At 48.7% G+C, this 19,669-nt stretch overlaps 1 protein-coding gene across 3 annotated transcripts in view; it reads right to left on the bottom strand.

Moving 5' to 3' along the window:
* Positions 1-1,765: 1,765 nt before the first annotated feature.
* NDRG3 (NDRG family member 3) overlaps positions 1,766-19,669 on the bottom strand; it is a 67,011-nt gene continuing 49,107 nt past the window's right edge. For 2 of the 3 annotated variants that reach the window (XM_072879153.1, XM_072879154.1), the window contains 13 exons: positions 15,700-15,805; positions 14,875-14,995; positions 14,292-14,354; positions 13,901-13,961; positions 12,110-12,196; positions 11,515-11,571; positions 10,233-10,336; positions 9,770-9,835; positions 8,064-8,115; positions 6,588-6,635; positions 5,876-5,911; positions 5,732-5,783; positions 1,766-3,316 (listed from right to left, as the gene is read on the bottom strand). In XM_072879153.1, coding sequence (XP_072735254.1) covers positions 3,138-3,316; positions 5,732-5,783; positions 5,876-5,911; positions 6,588-6,635; positions 8,064-8,115; positions 9,770-9,835; positions 10,233-10,336; positions 11,515-11,571; positions 12,110-12,196; positions 13,901-13,961; positions 14,292-14,354; positions 14,875-14,995; positions 15,700-15,805 — 1,032 coding nt within the window. In that variant the 3' untranslated portion in view covers positions 1,766-3,137. The remainder of the gene's footprint in view (positions 3,317-5,731; positions 5,784-5,875; positions 5,912-6,587; positions 6,636-8,063; positions 8,116-9,769; positions 9,836-10,232; positions 10,337-11,514; positions 11,572-12,109; positions 12,197-13,900; positions 13,962-14,291; positions 14,355-14,874; positions 14,996-15,699; positions 15,806-19,669) is intronic. The other variant, XM_072879155.1, reaches the window with a different exon arrangement.

Genomic DNA, 19,669 nt, shown 5'->3' with positions numbered 1-19,669 from the left:
GCTCCATCCACATGCCCACCCCTGGCTAAGCACCCCCAGGGGTGCCAAGTCCATCCAGAAGAAAGAGGTCTTGGACACATTCCGGTATTTCACAGGGACTGACTCTACCCTCAGTGCTGCCCCTCGAGCTGTGGCAATGCAGAACCGTGTCCCCAGCCGGTGGGCGTCCCGCTCACAGCCCCGCAGCTAGCAGGACCAGCGCCAGTGTGGTTCGGGATCACAGCCCAGGGAAACCTGTCCCAAGCTCAAGCTCCTCTCCTGGATTTGGTTGGCATTGCTCTTACCACCCAAAGAAACATTTTGTCCTTTATTAAACTAATTTCTCAACTTGTATTTAGCTTTGATTTTTGTATTTTTACCAGGAAAAGCACGTGCTTATGTGAAAACAAGTTTACCTTTTCCAGTTATTTTGGGGTAATAAAATACATGACAACCATCACTACCAATTTTGCCTATGAACCACCATGGCAACAAAACTCTCCTTAATCACCCCTCTTTTAAATTGCTAAAGTCTCATCTATTTACTCTGCTGGGTTCCTTGTCCATGGGCAGCCTGTAGCTCTGAGCTCTCCTGCTCCACATCATCATAAACAGTACTCGGCAAGCTCGCACCAACCACTGCGATTTCCTCTCATTTAATTGTCATTTTAATATTGTGTTTGCCTTTCTTTTGGTCTGTTGCTGTATTTTCATAAGGGAACTCGAGGAAGAATCGTTTCTCAGTGTAGTTAGCTGGCAATAAATCACAGCGCTGCATGTAGATCAGCTCTTCTCTTGCGTACGTTGCTTTGCATCCAGCACTTGCATTTAGCAGCAATGAACTTCACGTGGTATCTGGTGGCCTGGTCTCTTTGATAGTCGCCTGTCTTCTGTAGACTCAAACTTATATTTTTGTTCATTTAATCACTTTGTCACTTTCACTACTCACTCATTAATACAACTGGCCAATTTCTCCCATTTCTCACCTTTCATTCAGCTTGTGATTCATGAAAACACTTTGTCTCACTTCCTGCAATGGCCTCTCCCACGCAGACCTTCCCCAAAGCAGGAGGCGGCAGGAATCCACCCCATGGGCATGACAGCAAGACCTGGACTAATCTGTGACCAACGGTTTAACCCCTCTTCAGTCCCAGCTAGCTTTCTGTGAAAGTAAGATGACAGACGTCTGAAACTTGAGAGCAAAACCTGGATCTGAAAAGCAGAAGATGAAGAAACGGTTGTGTTAAACAACCGGCTGTTGCGCGTTGCTCCACCTGCACCTGCTGCGGCGCAGGGGGCAGATGTGTGAACAGACCTCACGCTGCCTTCCAAACTGCCCTCTGCCTTTCCGTGTCACGACAGCTGCCTTGTCACAGGGTTTACAGGTTAACTTTCTGTTATACCCGTAAAGCACGCTGGTGCACAGCACTGTTCACCAGGGAAGGCGGATCCTAGCACTTGCCTTTGTCTGGAGGCAATTCTTGTCCGTGTGCCTGTTTTGCAGCAAACCTGTTGTTTAGCCTCCACTCTGTCAAAGCTGGAAGTTTATTTTCGCATTTCTGCAGAAGCCAGCTCTCCAGCACCTTAGACAGCCTCTCCCAGGGGATGCGGGGGCACCCGACCACGCTGCTCCCGCACAGCTGCCTCTTGCAAGAGGTGGCCAGTGCTAGCGCTTCCACGGGGAAGAGTTTGTCTTTCACAGTAGGAGACACCAAAACTGACAAAACCAGCAGGGTGTCAGGTCCCGGCGAGAGAAACACCACGAGCACACAGGGTAACAATGAAACTCAGTTATAGCTTTATTTAATAACTGGTACAAAGTCCCCCTCAGGCAGAGCATCCCAGTCCCATTCCCTACCTGAAATGGAGCAGAACATGAGCGTGACCCTCGGAAGAGCTGGCTCCCAGTGAGTCAGGACTGCTCAACAATTAAGAAAGGATGTTTCGCTCATCTATCGAGACCTGTAGTAGCCTGACCACTCATCCCTTTTCTCCCATTAACAGCTAGACCCTGACATGCAGCAGGCATTTGCCTCCTGCCCTCTGTGACCCGGCCAGATGTAAAAAGGCAGCAGAATCGTGAATTCCATGAAGACAGCAAATAGTACCTGCACGGAGGCATTCACTGCTCACACTTCTGACCTGACTCACATGAAGAACATGTGCCTACTGACAGTCGTTTACATTCGCTGCTATTTCCTGAGCCTCGGTTAATACCCTGTGCAGACACCCTACTGGGGGCTGGCAGCAGTGGGAAGCAGAGCTGGCAGTGCAGGAGATTTCTGGATCTCCACCTGGCAAGGGGCACTGCTGCCCATTTCACAACCTACTCGATGTTAAAGATGCACTTGTGCCAGGGTAGAATAGCGACTAGGTGTTAACTGCATCTGGCCCTTCTGCAGGAGAGGCAGAGGGTCGGCAGAGGTGGTCTGGAAGCCAGGGCTGCTGTAGTTTAATCCCTTGTACTTGATTAACAGTGCACCTCAGTTAGTCTAAGTTTACTTATTAATTGCTTTGCCCTTTCAGGAGGCTCAGGTAAGAAATCACTCTGCTCCTTCTTAACACACATACAGAGATGAGACCAAGACAGTATTTCTGACCATTTGTTTTCCCCATGGCTGCCTGGCATGCCAAGAGTCCTGGGAACACAAAGACCTTCTGGTGGGTTCTGCACTCCAGGCACAACCCTGCCAAAGAGCATTGCCTGCTCCAGTGCCTGGAGTTTCACATCATCATGGTCTTGCTTTCCCACGTCCCACAGATGCCATACCAACTGCACCACAAGGGTCCTTTAGCAGAAGCACAACTACAAAGCAATTCTAAACCTCACAAAGCCACAGAAATTATATTTAAATGAACAGGGGAGACAACGGCTGTCATCTGGATCGATATACAGCACAGACAGGAGATGGTATCAGCATGTACAGTAACATGACTTACTAAGACCGCGGAATGTTAATGAGTTTTAAAGAGGCTCTGATGCCAAGGGCATACAGAGAGGACCAAAGTAATGCCAAGTACAGACTACCAAGGAGGTGGCAGCTCAGATGGGCATGCACAAGTTAGAACAGTTAATGCCGTGTTGGATGAATGCTAGATTCTGAGTGGGTTCAGTGGGGGCAAGTGGAGTTGTCTGAATCCAGAAGAGGGGCTCCTGCCTAACAGGATACTTCCATGGTTTGAGGTGCATCCTGGAGGTCAATTCCTTCTGGGGTTCCAGCACTTCCTTCACCATGGTTGCTGGTGTGAGACCGGCTGCGGATGCTCTCCCCAGAGCCCACGCTAGAGGAGGAGTGAGTACGGGAGCGCATCAGCCTGGTCATACTAGCTGCTGGCACTGCAAGAAAGAACAAGTGTGGGACTTAGAAAAGGAGGAAGTTCCTAGAGCAAGTATCACAGTCAGATATGTGTCACTGGGTAAGCACAAAAAGAGCTATACCCTCAGGAAGAAAACTCACTCGTCACTGCCAAAATTGAGTCTTTGCACGTCTAAAGCAAGATGTTTAAGGCCCAATTTCAAAAGGTCTGAGGTGAGCAAATGCCAGAAGTGTAACTGATCATTTGCAAGTGCAGTTATGGTGTCTGTGCAAACCAAGGCAGCTGTTGTACAGATGACCTTTTGAAAGTCAGTCTCGTCACTCTAGAAAACCACAGAGCTGAAGTCATGCAACAATCAACAAAATACAAATGAAAGGTGAAAAACCATAGCATACACGTTGTAACAATGGATCAGCCTAGCTTGCAGCAGGCCAGCAGGACATGCTGAGACAGAGCAATGCACCCGAAGAATCACAGACTTGGGCCAAGGCGGATGCACAGTTGAAGGTACCTGACTCAGTGCTTAGGTGGCTGAGCTGCACATAAGGGACTGGAAACAACATGAGACAAGGAAAGGGATGAATACAGGAAAGAGCCAATTAGTTGCCGTGTGTGACTAGCAGCTGTACTGCTCCTGGGATCCCCAGCTACTTTGCCTTCCACTCCCAGCTCACGCACTGCACTGAAAGCTCCCAATATTTGTGAAAACAGCTGCTAATGAGCATCTCAGGGAGATGCCAAGCTGACTCAAAAATCCATCAGGGCCAGATCTCTTCAATGCCTTTAGCTGGAAATTGCAAGGTACCTGGTGACCCTACCTCCCCACTGTACACACCACAACTGCTCAACAGAGATGTCATTTTCCTATGGCAGGGAAACTGGGGTATACTCTGTAACTCCAGATATGGAACAGAAATTCATGTCTTTCCTTGAGTTGACAGCATCAGATTTCTGCTACAAGCCTCCTGCAAGGCATCACCTTCCACCTGCAGTGTCAGCACAGGCAGGTCCAACTGTTTTAGCCAATGTGCAGAAGGCACAAGAATAGCTGTTGAGGAACTGGCTTGTGCATTTCTAGAAATGGCAAGCTGCTGATTTGCTTCTCTCTTGTTCTCCCCGTGAGAGGAGGCCTTGCTGGCCAAGCTCAGTAGTGCCAACACAGTCTTGCCCACCAAAGCTAAGAAAGCCATTCTGGGACTAGCTACTAATTCTGGAAGTACAAAATTACCCCGTCCTTCCCCAGTGCTGCACACATGATTTGCAAGAGATTTGACCCCCAAAGTGCTACTGAAGTCCTTGCTCTGATGACAGCACTTGCTGACTTTAGTAACACCAGGAACACAAGAGATGTGAACATTGAAATGCCCTCAGGCTGTGAGGCTGAGGGAGCCTTCTCCCATGGCACCGCCTCTGCAGGACCAGGCTTTTCTGGCCAGCCTTGGAGAACACAATTGTCCTATTACATTCATGTCAACTACACATAGCTCTAAGGAAAGACAGCTTCTTCTGAGCCCTCACATCCATGAGTTGGCAAAGAACTTCTGGTCGTGTGGAGACCACTGAGAGTGTCACAGTTGCCACGGTGGCCATGCTGGTGGTTAACCAGTCATATGAACCAACACCTCCCATAATTTCAGCTTTTGAAGGGTCATCATCCACAGAAGGGAACTCCTAGCCCTGGCCCCTGGCAGGCAAGACAGAGCTGTGCCAAGGTGCCTGCAATGGAGACAGAGTTGCTTTAGTGCACCGAGAAGCCCTTCTCCTGACGTCCCCCCGTCTCTGGAGTACTGAGGGCAGAAGAGCTGAACAGCTGTCAGCCTGACACACTCAGGACACCATGTCTTCTGCCTCCACACACAAGGAGGAAGTCATAGGGCAGGGCATGCACTGGATCAAAGCACAGCTCCCTCTGGGCTCTCCGGGTGCCTCAGAAGTCACCCAGCTCTCTGTTCTGCCATTAGAGGGTTTCATTCTGAGATACCGCTTACCCCTGGTGAGAGCCTGAAAGAAATAGGTATGTCTGAGGAGAAAGAAAAGAGCTCTCATGTACCCATCACAACCGTGAAGCTGTACTGCTAACTCCTTCCCCTCCAGAGAAGGTATGCACAGAAGATTTCAGAAGATTTACCATTCTTGGGAGCACACTTTTCTGGACTGGCACAAAGACGGACTTATAAGATTTTACCAACACCAGCAACCAAAAAGGGGTCACCACTCCAGCTGCAGTGCGGATTAAACACAGGTCAGGGAACAACATTGGTTTGCTAAGGCTTGTTAACACACTAGTTGATTTTCCAGCATGGATGGATCTCCTGGCAACCACACTAACTCACGGGTGGGGACACAGATGCCAATGGGCTCAGATGGACCAGAAAGGCTGAGTTCCCTTCACAACAACCCCACTCCAGAACAGAAAATTTTGTTTGCCACTTACTGTAGCCCATTCCCTGCACAAAGTACTTGAAGGCTTCAGTCAGCTTGCCAGGCTGTGGAAACAGAAATTGCGGGATTAGTGTGAGCAGAGCAAGGGGCTCTGTACAACTCAAATGCTGTGGGACAGTCGAGAGGTGTTTCTCACCTGAACCACCTGGGGCAGGCCCCCGCAGTCGGCCATCTGCAACAGGAAATGAAAGGGAGGTTGAACCATCCTTCCCACCCCAGGAGGACAACCCCAGAACTGTGCGAGCACTGCCCACCCCACCCGGGGCTGATGGCACCAGGCTGCACTGCTACATTAGGCACACTGCTACATGAAGCAAGGCCTTGTGATACTTTCTTCTGGGAGTCTGTTGCTGAAGGAACCCAGCACCTTGGAGGCTGCATTACCAAGCGAACTCAGGCCATATGCTAGAAGCCCAGGAGTAACCCTCCGCTGTCCTGGCTCCTCCTGCCACTCTTCCCAAACCTGTCACTTTACACTTCTATACAGCAGCTGTCTGCCACACTGCAGAGCCATAGGTGAGGATGGGAAGGACTGGTATAAAGCTAGAAAAAGTGATGTTGTTGCTGGCAGAGAGCAGGCTGGAGGCAGGGCACCTCTGCTAACTCTCAGCAGCTCTTCCCTGATGGTTGAAGATAACAGAGAAGTGGCCATAAAGCAGGGATTCAGGAACCCCCTGATGAACTCTTCTCTCCCAAGTCTGGCTCCACACAGGAGAGAACACAGCCATGAATGACTGTCCACAAAGCTCTTAAAGCTAAATGTATGGAAGGCGAAAACCTAAGTGGAGCTAGCCTCAGCAAAAATAATGTCTTTGTGTAGGCTGGAATGATTCTGGAGTGGCACTCACCTTCAGAAGGGTAGTTTTGGTTGGGTCAAGACGTGAATTGCATTCAACCTAAAATAAAAGGAGGAAAGAGGGACATGATATCACACAGAAAACTTGAAGAGTCATATGTAAAATGCAGGGCAGCTGCACCAGAGGCAGTGGCTGTCTTCAGCAATGGGAGCTTCTCTGGGGCCAAGAAGGACTAAGCAAGAAAGCAGAGAGCATGTAGGAAGAGAACAATGAATGAAAGATGCAGAGAGGAAAGGCAGGTATTCCCATCCAAGGGGACCTTGTGGTGACAGAATGTCACTGTTCTGAGAGATGGGGCTGTGACTTCAAGGGAAATCATGCTCTGGTTTTGGGGATGCACCATGAAACCCTGGAGCACCTTCTGGCTCTGACAGCAAGAGTGGGAGGGAAGAAGACTTCTGTGCAGTGCAGCATGGAGGGAGATCACTCAATCCCCTGGGCAGACAAGGAGGCCATGGCCACCTCTTCTCTGTAAGGCTGCTGCAAAAAAGGGAATAGGTGGGGGCCCCATAGGAAAAGCAACCCCAGCAGGGGAGATTATTATGAACTGGGGACCTGGGCAACCAGACAGGCAAGCCAAGATCCAGAAGACCCTATCCCATCCCCCAGCTGTGGCTGGGAAGCAATGAGAATCCTCAGGAATATTATCCTAGCAAAGTCAAAACTTGGAGAATGTCTCAGACTTCCAGACCAAACAGACTGATGAAAAGGCAACAGGCCATGACCAGAAAAAGCCTTGCAGCAGTTCTCCATGGAGTTAGCTAGGTCCAAGCTACTCCTTTAGGAGACTCCTACACTCTTCCATGGTTTCCTATGACAACTTCTTTTGTTCACAAACCCCTGGTCTCCCCACAATCACTGGTTGAAGGGGAGGAGCAACATCCACCGCAACCATGTTGCACTGCGCCATGCCCCATTTATAACTGTGCTGGGAGGGAAGTGGGTTATAGGTGTCTGCAGAGAACAACAGGAAGGAGATGTTTCTAAGTCTTGCCTTCTCTATGATACAGTGCTTTTGCAGAGCTCTATGCGACTCCACACCACAGGAGCTGGAGTCACACTGCTTTTTTTTAAACCCCACGTAGCCTCAGTACAACAGCAAGAGAACAGTAATTCATGACTTGAGCTGAACTCCAGGCAGAAGCCTGGCAGACCTCAAGGAAAGACGCAAGCTCCTGAAAGGGGTCCTCTGCACCACTTGTTGAGCAAGATGCTTGGGGCACAAGGACTCTTATTCAGGTCCTGTCATCCTCACCTTAGAGCTGCCCTACAGGGCCTGCCGAGCCTCGGCTCTCCCACTAGTGGTTGACAGGTCTCAATACCTGGGGGACTAGAAAAGAGCTTGGGACAAAGAGCCACCTACTGTGACTAGTTCTGGGCAAGGTGAAAGCACTGCTGGGTGAGGCAGGTTTGCTAAGTGATTTGTGGTGCTAATGTCATGAGAGGAAAGAGTTCACGTATACGTACCACTGCTTCCACAGCAGGTGAGTTGTCACCAACCACTAGCAAGGCAGGGCACCTGGTCAAAACCCAAAACAGAGAGATGTTACTCACAGTGCATCTCAGGGATTTCTGAGAAGGTTGAGCTCTGTGAACCAACAGCCTCATGAAAGGTTAACAACGCTCAGCAAAATCCCTACCTGCCACCACATCATGGCATTTTGTTGCACCGAAACATCCTCCAGGGCTTGCACACGCACCCATAGTGTCCCCTCCATGCACACCAACTACCACTACTGTTGCACATGTTACAAGATATGCCTAGGGCTGGGAGAAACACGATCCCAGGCTGCAAAAGGGAGCATGCTCTGAAATGAATGTCTGTTAGGAATTTAAGAATAACTACATCCAACAGAGTTTAATGCTTCTGAGGCTAGCTATGCTCAGCACTGTATTTTGGTTTGGATTTTAGAAAGAAACACAAAAGATGTCGGGGAATATATTGAAAAATGTCACAATATCAAAGCCTCTCTTGGCAAATCTGTGCCTTCATATCCATTTTTATATGTACTGTAATTCTAGAAGAACAATTAACATTCAATGCATAAAACATACACAGGCGGTCACTGACCAAGTGGCCGTGAATTTACACTATTCATTTACAGATCGAGGTAACAAAGGGGTGGCTACAGATCCCACTTTTGTGTGTTGACTAGATGACAAAGATTAGGCTAGAGAGGCTGTGAGCCACAGACCTCAGAGCCAGTGGAGTACCACCTCTAAGGAGACAGAGGATCTATATGCAAGTCTACTGGCACAGAGATCCACACTTCCACAAGACATATTTTAATGGTCTGCAGATGCCTGTGAGTCACCTGGAGGGACAGACAGTGCTCTGTGACTTACGGCTGCCTGCATGACAGAGAGCAGCACGATTGGCTTTGCCTGGAGACCAAGCAGGGAAATCCACCTCTTTTAGGTTAGCCAAGATCCAGAGGGTTTGGCTGTGGATGCCTAAAACATTCTTGGGACTGGCAGGAGCAGAAGTCTATACAATTTCCAAGGAGCGAAGAGCAGAGCCTGGGCAGCAGTTTCTGGTGCAGCCCAGGCATCCTGCCTCAGCACTGCAATTCGCAGTCTTCAGGTGTTCTACACATTGGAGATAATTTGCCCCTTTTGCCTTCTTGCTTGGAATCTGAAAATTTACTTATACTTCCCCTGTGCTGATTATCACTAGCTCTCCAGTGTCTGTCCCTTCTCAGCTGTACCCTGCACAGACTATCCCCTTCTAGATGAAAGAGTGACTGCCAAGGTGGGAAAACACTACTGCATTCTCTGCATTCAGAATCCACTGCCATCTCTGGGAGAACTGTGCAGGTAACTTTTTTTGGCAAGGTGGGGGAAGGCAGTCAGTGGCAACAAACAAAAACCTGCCTCCCTAATTTTTCATGCAAAACCACCAAACTAACAGCTCAGCAAGTACAGTGACTGCTGGGTGGACACACTTATTCCTCTGACCCTGCCTTCTGGAGAATCTCAGTGTCTTCTTAATGAAAGGGCTTCCAGACACCTCTCTGCCCCACTCTAGCTGACAGCACTGCACCAAAGCCTGGGACAATCTGAACAGTCTTCCCAGCACTTGGGCTTGTGGGGTTCTTGCTGAGAAGCACCAACAGCTTTTCTGCTGAAGGGACTGCACAGTAACTGATACAGGCTGATGCAGAACAACTTACTTTAGTGTTTTTGCAGTATTTTCATTGATGCCAAGAACTGGTCTCTCAATTTCCAGGTCTCTACGACTGAAAGACAAAACAGAACAATTCTCCATCAAATCAGCAGAGGAAACTGGTTATTGTGGGAACATACAAAATCCAACCAGGAGCGCTGGCTCCAGCACCCAAGCAACAGGTTATCACTCCCTGTGTCATGTCATGAGCAGGAGCCCCAGCAGTAACTGCCAGAAAACAGGATCCATGCTCTCATGGCAAGCTTGCTGTGTACCTAGAGAGACGATCTACTGAGGTGTGAAAGGGTCATCCAGGCATGAGGCTGAGCTTGGCTCAGGATAATGGCTGAAGACTAGGCTTAGGACAGAGGTTCACATCACAATATCCAATAGAATAATACATACGGCAGCAAATCTACTGAGCATGGAAGCTATGGGAGCAACCTAGCAGGCAAAAAGGTATCCTGTACCTGTTGTATGAGGTGAGGAACAGCTGAAGGTTATCTTGGTTAATGTCCTGTGCGATATGAAGCCTGTACGTTTGGATCAAATCCAGATTTGCCTGCAGTTCCTCCTGTACAAAAGCAGAAGAATAGAAAGGCAGGGAACACCATCTTTTTCACAAGTAAAGAAATTATACTCATAAAAATACTGAAGCGTTAAACTGCCTCCATACCCATTGTTCCCCTGTGAACAATAATACAGAGGGCAGCGACTCTAGACTGCATTAGTACCTAGGCTACATTAAGTGTTTCTGTGATATGACTGTTAAGTGCCATACTTTGGTAATGTGACTACACTTTCACAAATGCCAGTGCACATGCTGCTGCAGGAGTACAAAGGTATCCTGAGATGAGAAAAGTTAGCTCCTGAGCCTTGGTAGTGCTTATACAGATACAAATCACTCTGTTTTAGGAAGGTCTTCCACTTATGCTCAATGTTAAAGAAGCAAAGGTTTATAGGTAAGACCCAAGACTGGGACCAAAGGAAAATTTAATCCCAACAGCCAGTTCTATGAAGAAACTGCATTCCAATGAGAGGCAGAGAGAAAATGGAATGCAAGGAAGCACTACATATAATGAAGGGGTTTGAAAGCAGGGCGAGAACAGTGTGTGCTCTAAGCAGGAGGAATTTACATGACTACTTCCTATGCTGATGTGTGTTGTTGCAGGAGGGCTACAGGTCAGGGACTGATCTGCTGTGTGTCATATATAGTGTGCATGAGGCACAGACCCTTTCAGTTGCCCAGTAAGCTTGCTGGTTGTGAGCCAGCAAATCCCAAAAAGAAGGCATTGCTGTATGCGAAGTTTGCAGGAGAGGCTGGTTTGCCTCTGCTAAAACTGAAGGGGAAGATGAAGAGCAGAAAGCAGAAGTTTAACATCTGGACACATACAATAACCCACTGTCAACTCCCAGCTGACCTGTGCTCTACCCACAGCCCAAATGCTTCCATGCTGGCTACAGAGAACCAGCTGCCAGTTGTTTCTGCAGACAGTTGCCTGGGCACCACAGAGACAAGAGTTCTAGCACTAGTGTGTGGGACACTACTTCCTTAACATGTCTGGAGTCTGGAGACAGTTAGGGCAAGTGTGCACAGTCCCCACAGTGATGTGTGATGCAAGCTTGCCACACAGAGAAGATAGTACTATCTGTGGCAACCCTTACTTGATGGACCAACGCTATTTCAGAGCAGGTGTATACAGGAGTTATAGCTCCATGCACGGGCAACATTAACACCTGCTGGGTACTTACATGGCCAAAATGATGTGCCAAGACAATATCCACTATGTTGGTTGTCCAGCCTGAAAACTGAAGAGTGACCGTGAATGAGGAGGAGGGAGAGTAACTGGAAAACGCAGTTTCATTAAAAATTTCAAAGCAGCTCCTCAGAGTAAAGAAAATAAAAAATAAACTATTCAAGCGATACAAGAAACAAATGCCTGAAACTTGGGATGGGTGTGCAAGGCTCCAAAGAAGCCTGTGCACACACAACACACAGCTCTCCAGAAACTTGGAACCCTGAATAACTGCAAGTGGCCAAAATAACAGAATAATTAAAAGATCCATTCAACCTCAGCCTGCAAGCATGAGTACTAAATCAGAGGAAAGCTGAGTGCTCAACAGCCACTCATCTCCAAGCAGTTTACCAGGATTTCTCATTCACCCCTGCTCCTACAGTGGAAGCTGTACTACACCCAGACTGAGAACACAGCAGGGACAGAAATGAGATGGTACAGTTTTTTCCATAAACTGACAAATTCCTGTACTCTGTCCTTTTTCCTCTTACTCTACACACTATTCATTAAGCACTGTGGAGAGGAGATGTGCAGGGGAAGGAGAATCTCACCTTGGATGCTGCCCAGTCAATCCAGCCCTTTGCACATGGATCAACATTAATAAGAACGAGTCCCTCCACCAGGTCGGGGTGGCTGAGCTGTGGGAAGAGAGGACAGGCACACTCAGAAGGATGATTCAGCCCACACGTTGGTCAACGGCAGGTGCAGCAGCTGAAAAGCTTCTTGCAAAAGTAAGACAGAGTAAAATGAAGACTAAGTGGGCAGCTTCTTCTGTGCCAGGCAGCCAGTGGCCTTTTCAGAGCCTGGCCCAAAGCTGGCTCCCAGCCAGACCTTACTCGATTCAGTTGTTGGCACTGAGGGACTGACTGCTCACACAGCACCTGCAGCCTGAGCAGGCCTCAGAAGTGTCTTCTGGTGACCCATGCATCTGGTGCAGCCACAGGTCCTGCTCAGGCTCCCGTGTATTACAGGGCTGTGAGCAGTGACTCTCTCTGCTCCAATCTGGCATCTCCAGGAAGGACCTGGACAAACTCCTGTGCCCAGACAGCACCTCCCTTCCACTCCTCAAGGAAGAGGAAGTCTCCCAGTGGAGATGTGGCAAAATGGCAAGATTTGGCAAATGGCACAGGAGTTGGTGCTGAGGCCCCGCAAGCACCTGCAGCCTCAGCAGAGGCCTGGGAAGCTCCAGCTGCAGGGGCACCGGGCTCACCAGAGGGCACCCCCACTGCCCCCCAGTCTGCAGACACCCCTTCCCCTTCTCCAGCCTGGCATCCCCAGCACCCTGCAGTTTACCTTGGGGGGTGTGTGTGCAGAGCACGGGTACAAAATATTTTGAGAACTGCTTGCAAACACAAACCCAGCAATCTAACACAACCAGAGAACTTCGAGGCTCTAGGCTCACTCCACAGCTGAAATTTTACGGCAGCTCTTCTGCTCCATTGTATAGATTAGCACTGGTTAAGCAGAAGGAAACAACTCTGTCCTCAGCAGGAAACTGTCTTCAATGCAGGTAGCATGGCAAGTGCTTTCTGGCACTTCACTGAGCTGAGGCCAAAGGCTTATTTTCAAGACTGAAAACTACACAAGATACAAAAGACAAGGAACAGAGCAAACACCAGTGCCTCACACTGCCCCAGGCTCAACCCTGACTGGAAGAAATGGGAAGCAGAGAACTTCTTGTAGGAGGGGCAGCTGCATGATGAAGTGGCTTTAAGAAGCAATAAGTGCCCTAAATCATCGGCAACTCTCTGCACTCAACAACCTGAAGCAAACTTTACTGAGAATGTCAGATTTATGGGGTTTTTTTGTAACAGTATCTCTGAAAGACTCAGGCAAATTCCTGCTAAACTACGTCCACTGATTTCACATGCTTATAAACACTCCACTAGGGAGAAATGTAGAAGGAAGAACCAAGATAAAGCTAGCACTCTCTCGTCAAAGGCTGGAGTGCAAAATCTACTTCCTTCCAGTGAAAAAGCACATTCCTCATCAGCGCTGGTTCACAGCACATCACTGAATCAATTGTTTGGTGTCACAAATACTGGAAACAGCATACAGTAATGCAGCTGGTCTTTGTGAAGACATGAGGCTGGATATTCCTGGCAGCCAGGATGGGCTCTGCTGACTCGAAGATATCACATTACAATCTTTCCACGTTTGGCATAGCTTCAGAGTAGCCTTGGCTGCTCCAATTTAACCATCCGGATGCGAAGTAGCTCTCACATGGCTCCCTGCAGGCCTACTGTAATTACTGCTACTTTGCTGGTGCCCCACAAATGCTCTGTTTGATCAGTGGAAGACCACAGCTCATATAAGTCACAAGGAAATGAAGAGATACTTACTGCACACCTGCTGAGGACATAAGCACCAGCTCCCAGTCCAATCCCAATGAAGCTTTTCAGGCTGAAATATAGGCATTTCACAATCAGCAAGGCTAACTTAAGCTCACAGCTGAAGCATCCCTAGAGGCAAAGCCTTTCCCCTCTCTGCATCCAGCTGTTCACTTATGGTTCATTTTCAAAACTATCCAGCAATGATGCAACAGCCATAAATTGTCTCACGTGGCAGACAATGTTCCCAGCATAAGGACCAGACAGGGTTACACAGGTTAGGAGATGCTTAGCCCTCTTGGGACAACTCAGTGAGCATATCAGATGCTGCAAGCAGAGATAGAGGTAGGTGCTGGAATGGCTGTATCCAGCTTGCTCACCCTGTTTCCTTTCAGAGACTTACTTCAGGTGCGTCAGAACAGCGGGCAGCATTTCAGCCAGTTCATCCATACTGGGATACTGGTACCTGAAAACCAAGAGAGACTGAAGTTAAAGCACCTCCAAATACAGCTTGACAGAGGTTACCTTCCCGTTCTACCCAAGGTAGGAGAGACAAGGAACATCCGACAGGCATGTGCATAGGTGATGATTTTGCAATGATACTGTATATTCCAGACAACTGCATGGATCACATCCCTCAGAGCAAGACTAACACAGAGCTGTGGTTTTTTGGGCAGACTTCTGTGGGAAGATGGACAGACGGAGCAAGGAACACCAGCTAGACTGCAATGTGATGGGCACATGCTTAAGTCAGAAAGTTGGTACCAGCACTCAACGCTAGTGAGGGCTTTATGCCTCAGTAATAGGAGAGTTCCCTGAATGCCCCTTGGGAAGCCTCCTCATCTTCCCATTTCCTCTGCTCCTGAAAGCTGTCTCCCACTACGCTCAGCCTGGCAGTCCCAGTTGGCTTAAACTGGGTGCTACCTCAGTCCAGACTGCAGTCCAGACCACATCTGGAACAACAAGGTTCTCTGCAGAGCTCTTACCCAGATGGGAATGGGGGGGCTCCTTCCTGCTGGCCTGGTGCATCCACGTGGCACACAGCAAAATGCTGAGTGATCTCTTGCATATCTTCAAAGTTAAAGAATGCATTAAAACAGGATTTGTCTGCAACAACAACAAAAATAAATAAGACATTTCCTGAAGTTTTATTGAGATCCACCCTCCAAACACCATGGCACACACCTGCATGAGCCTACCCCCTCTGCTGAATCTGCGGGGCAGTGGATGCTGGGTGATACATGCCGCTGTGCCCCACTGACTGCAACACAGCAGTGAGTCCTAGCAAAGTAACTGCCACGACTGGAGGGCAGGCAGACAAATGACACCCCAGCATGCATGCCCGTGAAAATAGGGTCTTGCAGCATTTGGGTACTCACAGTACATACTGAGGAGCACCTGTGTGAACGTAACAGTACATGTTGGGTGGGAAGACATGTGGAAAGAGCAACTGAGCCCACTACAAACATTACAGTACTTCTGCAGCCTTGCAGAAGGGACTTGCTCACCTGCCCAGCATCCAGGGAACAGATGCCTTGCGGCAGCTCTATCGCACAGTGCAACAAGTCAGCTAGACCGCTATAGTGTGGTGGGTCGACCTATTTTCACCTTTTCACCTTGGCCCTACCTTTCAAGGGCTGTTGGAATGGACAGGAGCGTGCCACATGCTCTCTCTCCTGCAGACTTTTATCTTTTTACCCTGGAATGACCTGTCCCATCTCAGCTCCAGGCCAGTCCCGCTGGTCTCCACACTCAAAAGCAAATACCATGAACAACCACTTTTTCAGGGTCCTGGGAATGCAAGGGCTTACGGTTGAGGCCAATGTCATGGTATGTGAGGATGACAGGTCTGTTCCCCTTGGGTGCGCCCCGCATGGTGACATGGACCACTCCAAAAGCTGTCTCAATGTCATGTTCCTGCAGAGAGAGAAGAAGGAGCCTCAGTGTTACATGTGCTGCCTGCACTACAGGGAACCCTAACTGAGGGCCAGCAGCAAGGGCCTCATCCACACTTTAACACTGCTCTCCTGTCCACAGCTGGTGGCTCAGTATAGCTTTTGCAATCTGCAACCCTATCAAATTTTTCTCTCCAACTACTGCTAAAAGCAGGTTGCTTTTGTACAGATGTGTGAAGGGTTTGGGGCTTTGTCTTCCTGTGACCAAGATCTCATTTCAGTGGCCTTTAGTGACGTTGCTGCACCATAGCAGAAGCCGGGTGTCATGTGTCCACCTGTCTCTAGGGGTTCACAGCATCACGAATGCAGCTCCACTCCCACAACCAAGCCCTCGGTCTCCAGCTGGCATCCCTCTCCCTCCAACCCCCCAGCCCACAAGTCTCTTCAGTGTGCCTCCAACCCACACCCCTGAGAACGTCCTGTCCGTGGGCAAAATGATGCGAGGGGACACAGCAATGTCTGAGAGGCTGGCAGCAGCCCCAGCCCCTGGGGACCATGTACCAGTGTTTTGGAAACAGCATGACAACATAGAGCAGGCAGATGGCTGGGACAGCAAAGAGACCCAAGCTCTGCAGATCCAACCACTGGCTGCCTGGGAGGTTGTACCCCTCCACAGAGAAGCGGGTGGTAGCTTTTCCCTTCAACAGCATTAAAAATGAAAGATACAGATCCACATGTCTTGCTCTCCTGGGATGCCTGTCTACTGCAGACCCACCTTGGCCATTTGGCCAAGAGCCCATCAGATCTTGACCACACTGCTGCATTAATGTTTGCTGCAGCTTGGCCCACAAGCCCTGACCTGTCACCCTAGGGAAGGCTGAGCACTGTACCTTAACCAAACACTTTTTTTCCCTGCTACCAGGTTTGGTAATGTGACAGTAAAACACCCTTAGGCTCCTCCAGCAGCTGGCACAGATACAGGAGGTTATGCTGGTTTCCAGCTGGGCATCAGTGGAGCAGTTTCATGATCTCTTTGGCCAGCAAAACTATGTGCCTTTTCCCAAGCAAAATATAGAGGGCTTTTTGCACTGTGCCTTGCATAAGAGAGCAAGAGGCCTCTGAGTACCTCTCCAATACTTGTCCAGTGCAGAAACAGAAGCCACAACCTCACAATGACAAACAGAAGTGCCCACAAAGTTGCCTGAGTTTAACTAAAATAGCTCCAAACACATTTAGACAAACACTGATCCGGGATAACTACGGACTTTGGAAAAGCTGTGGAGATGGCAGTATGGCTGGGTACACAATGCCACCTGTAAGTCCTTTCTCTCACCTACAGAAATCAAAGGAGAGACATGCTCTTACAGACACTGTAAAAAGCACCAATTATTTTCTTGATATTAAAAAAATATCTGCTTAGGGAATAGCCTCATGGTTCAGCCTGAAGACAGGACATTACAACCTCAAAAATATTTTTTACTAGTTTACACAAAGTATGTGAATTTTTTTTAAACAGTAATTTCCAATAACCTGAAAGTGATTAGACCAAATACAGGACAGGTGAGCGTACGTGGCTTGCAGCACATCAGGAATTCATCTTGCCTCTCCTTTCTGGGCACTCCCAAGGGCTGGCTGTGGGCCAGACTGCTTTAGTTCTTGCAGTGAAAGATCCTCCTCCCCCAGCTGTACTTCTTTTTGGGGGCCTCAAAGCCTCTCCCCTTCTCCCAGAAGCATGGCAACAGGAGCAAGCTGCCACAGCCAAATCAGCTGAAGCCTTCTCCAGCTTGGCTTTGAAGGATAAAAAGACACGTGTGACTGCCCTCGTCCTCAGAAAGGGGTTGGGTTTTACTTGCATGCAGCTGTTGCACTGTGCCCGTGGAGTCCCTTACAAAGCAGCAGTGACCTGCCTGCACTAGATGCAGGCAAGAGAATAAGGCAGGTGAGGTTATCCAGCCTGATGCTCAGCTGGCTCCCTTTTCCTTAGGAGGGGGCTGTGGGTCAAGGCATCCTGCACAGGTAGGAAATGACTAGTCCATGTGTGCAAAGTGAGTCTGGGTCCATGCAGCAGGACTGCCTGCCCTTGCACCAAGGGTGCACAAGGAAGCCCAGGGTGCAGCCTCCGTCTCCTGAGCCTCTGGGAAACCACCAGGTTCTGTCCCTTGCCCATCTTCTCAGCTCTTTGGACTGCTCTGCTAAGCTGGGCAAGTCCTGTTTTGTACTCCAGCGGGACACATTGTGCAGCCATTGCAGTGGCGCTGATTTTAGTGTTCTCCAAGTTCGCAGGTGTTAACGAGTCCTTTAACAAAACTGGCAACTTTTGGACGAGGCCGAGGGTGGTGACTGGCAGTGCACGCGGCTGAAACGGCGAAGCGCACCAAACTCATGGAAGAGTCCAGCGAGTGCCAAAGCAGCCAGAGCTTGCAACCCCCAGCTGCACTTCCCTGCAGATCCGACCTAACCAAGTGGCTGACTGCCATTGAAAGCAGGTGTCTCTGCCAGCTCTGGCAGTTGTTGGTATCCTCCATAAACAGCTTTAACTCACTGACCTGGCGGGAAGCTATCCAGCTGCCTTTTATTTTTTTTTTCCAATCTTACTTTGTTAGATTTCTGCCAGGTCAATGAGTAAAGAAGCTCACAGAGAGGTCTGGCAAATGCTGGTTCTGGCTCAGAGCCCAAGGGGAGTGCATGGGGTGGAAGAAGAAATAACTCTGCCCTGAGCACGAGGCTGGTTAAACTGACTCACGTCTCATGAAACTGCACTTCCAGAGGACTAGGGAGGGTTTTATAAGCAGCAGCAGCAAAAGGTTGACTATCAAACAGAAGCACAAAACCCAAACTGAGCCAACAGTGAGAAAAGCACAGAAATCAACAAAAGAGCTGACCATACTGAAAGAAGTCAGCAATACAGTGTCTTTTCTGGAATTCATTCAAACTTACTGCTAAGGTCACACGTGCTTCCATTAGGTAGAATACTGGACAAGGTACTGGAAACAGAAACACCACCTCTCTTCAGAGCTTTTGTTCTAGCACCTCAATGTGCTTCATATTGCAACACCCTGCATTTTTGTTTTCTGCAGTTGAGCTTGAGTCTTAGCTCTCTAGTAGGGAAGGAAAAGAGTTTCCTTGAGCTAAAAATCAATCCTTGCTCTTCCACTTACTTTGACTTTTCAGATTGTGTAAACTGTGATTTGGCGAAATGAGACAGTTTGTTGAGAAGAGGTTTTTCATGTCACCACCAGGCACCAGCCCAAACTGAAGGGTACTCACCTTGCTACTCCTTCAATCTCATTAGTGATTCAAATATAGGGAATGTCCACTGAAGATGGAAGCAACTTGAGAAATCCCATCTTTTACAAATCTCAGCGAGCAGCACTTAAAAAAATTTAAGATGCTAAATCTGCAGACTTCTTACTCTGCCCTGTACAATGACAAAGCCTTAGACTGGGAGTGCTTAAGGTTATTTCTTTTTCCTCTTGCTAGTTCCCAGGCAAGGTGGAAATCCTCCTCCTCGGAAGGAGCTTCCCTCCTCTGCTTCCTCTGGTTAAAGCCTTTTACTTTTTAAAGGCTTTTTCCAAGCCCTACAAAGCAAGTAGCTAGCACTACATTCGAAATAAGGGTTTTTACATTCACTTTTTTAGCTACACATTGCAACATCGTGCTGATCTCCTTTTTCAAGATTACCTGGAGAGATAAGACTGAGAGTTTTACCCCTAGCTTCCCTGCAGGTACTTCTATGTCCATTTTCCCAGTGAACTTTATTTTTTCTGAAACTTTTCCCTGTAGCTTTAGGGCTTTTATCTTGACCTATGCCTGCAAAGGACAAAAACATTTTCGCACGTCACAGAATTACAGCACACATGACTTCCCTGTCACCTGCTTTTCTCCA

Source organism: Ciconia boyciana, chromosome 14, assembly GCF_034638445.1.
Source record: "Ciconia boyciana chromosome 14, ASM3463844v1, whole genome shotgun sequence".
Taxonomy (NCBI): Eukaryota; Metazoa; Chordata; class Aves; order Ciconiiformes; family Ciconiidae; genus Ciconia; species Ciconia boyciana.
This window is presented reverse-complemented; position numbering and strand designations above follow the sequence as displayed.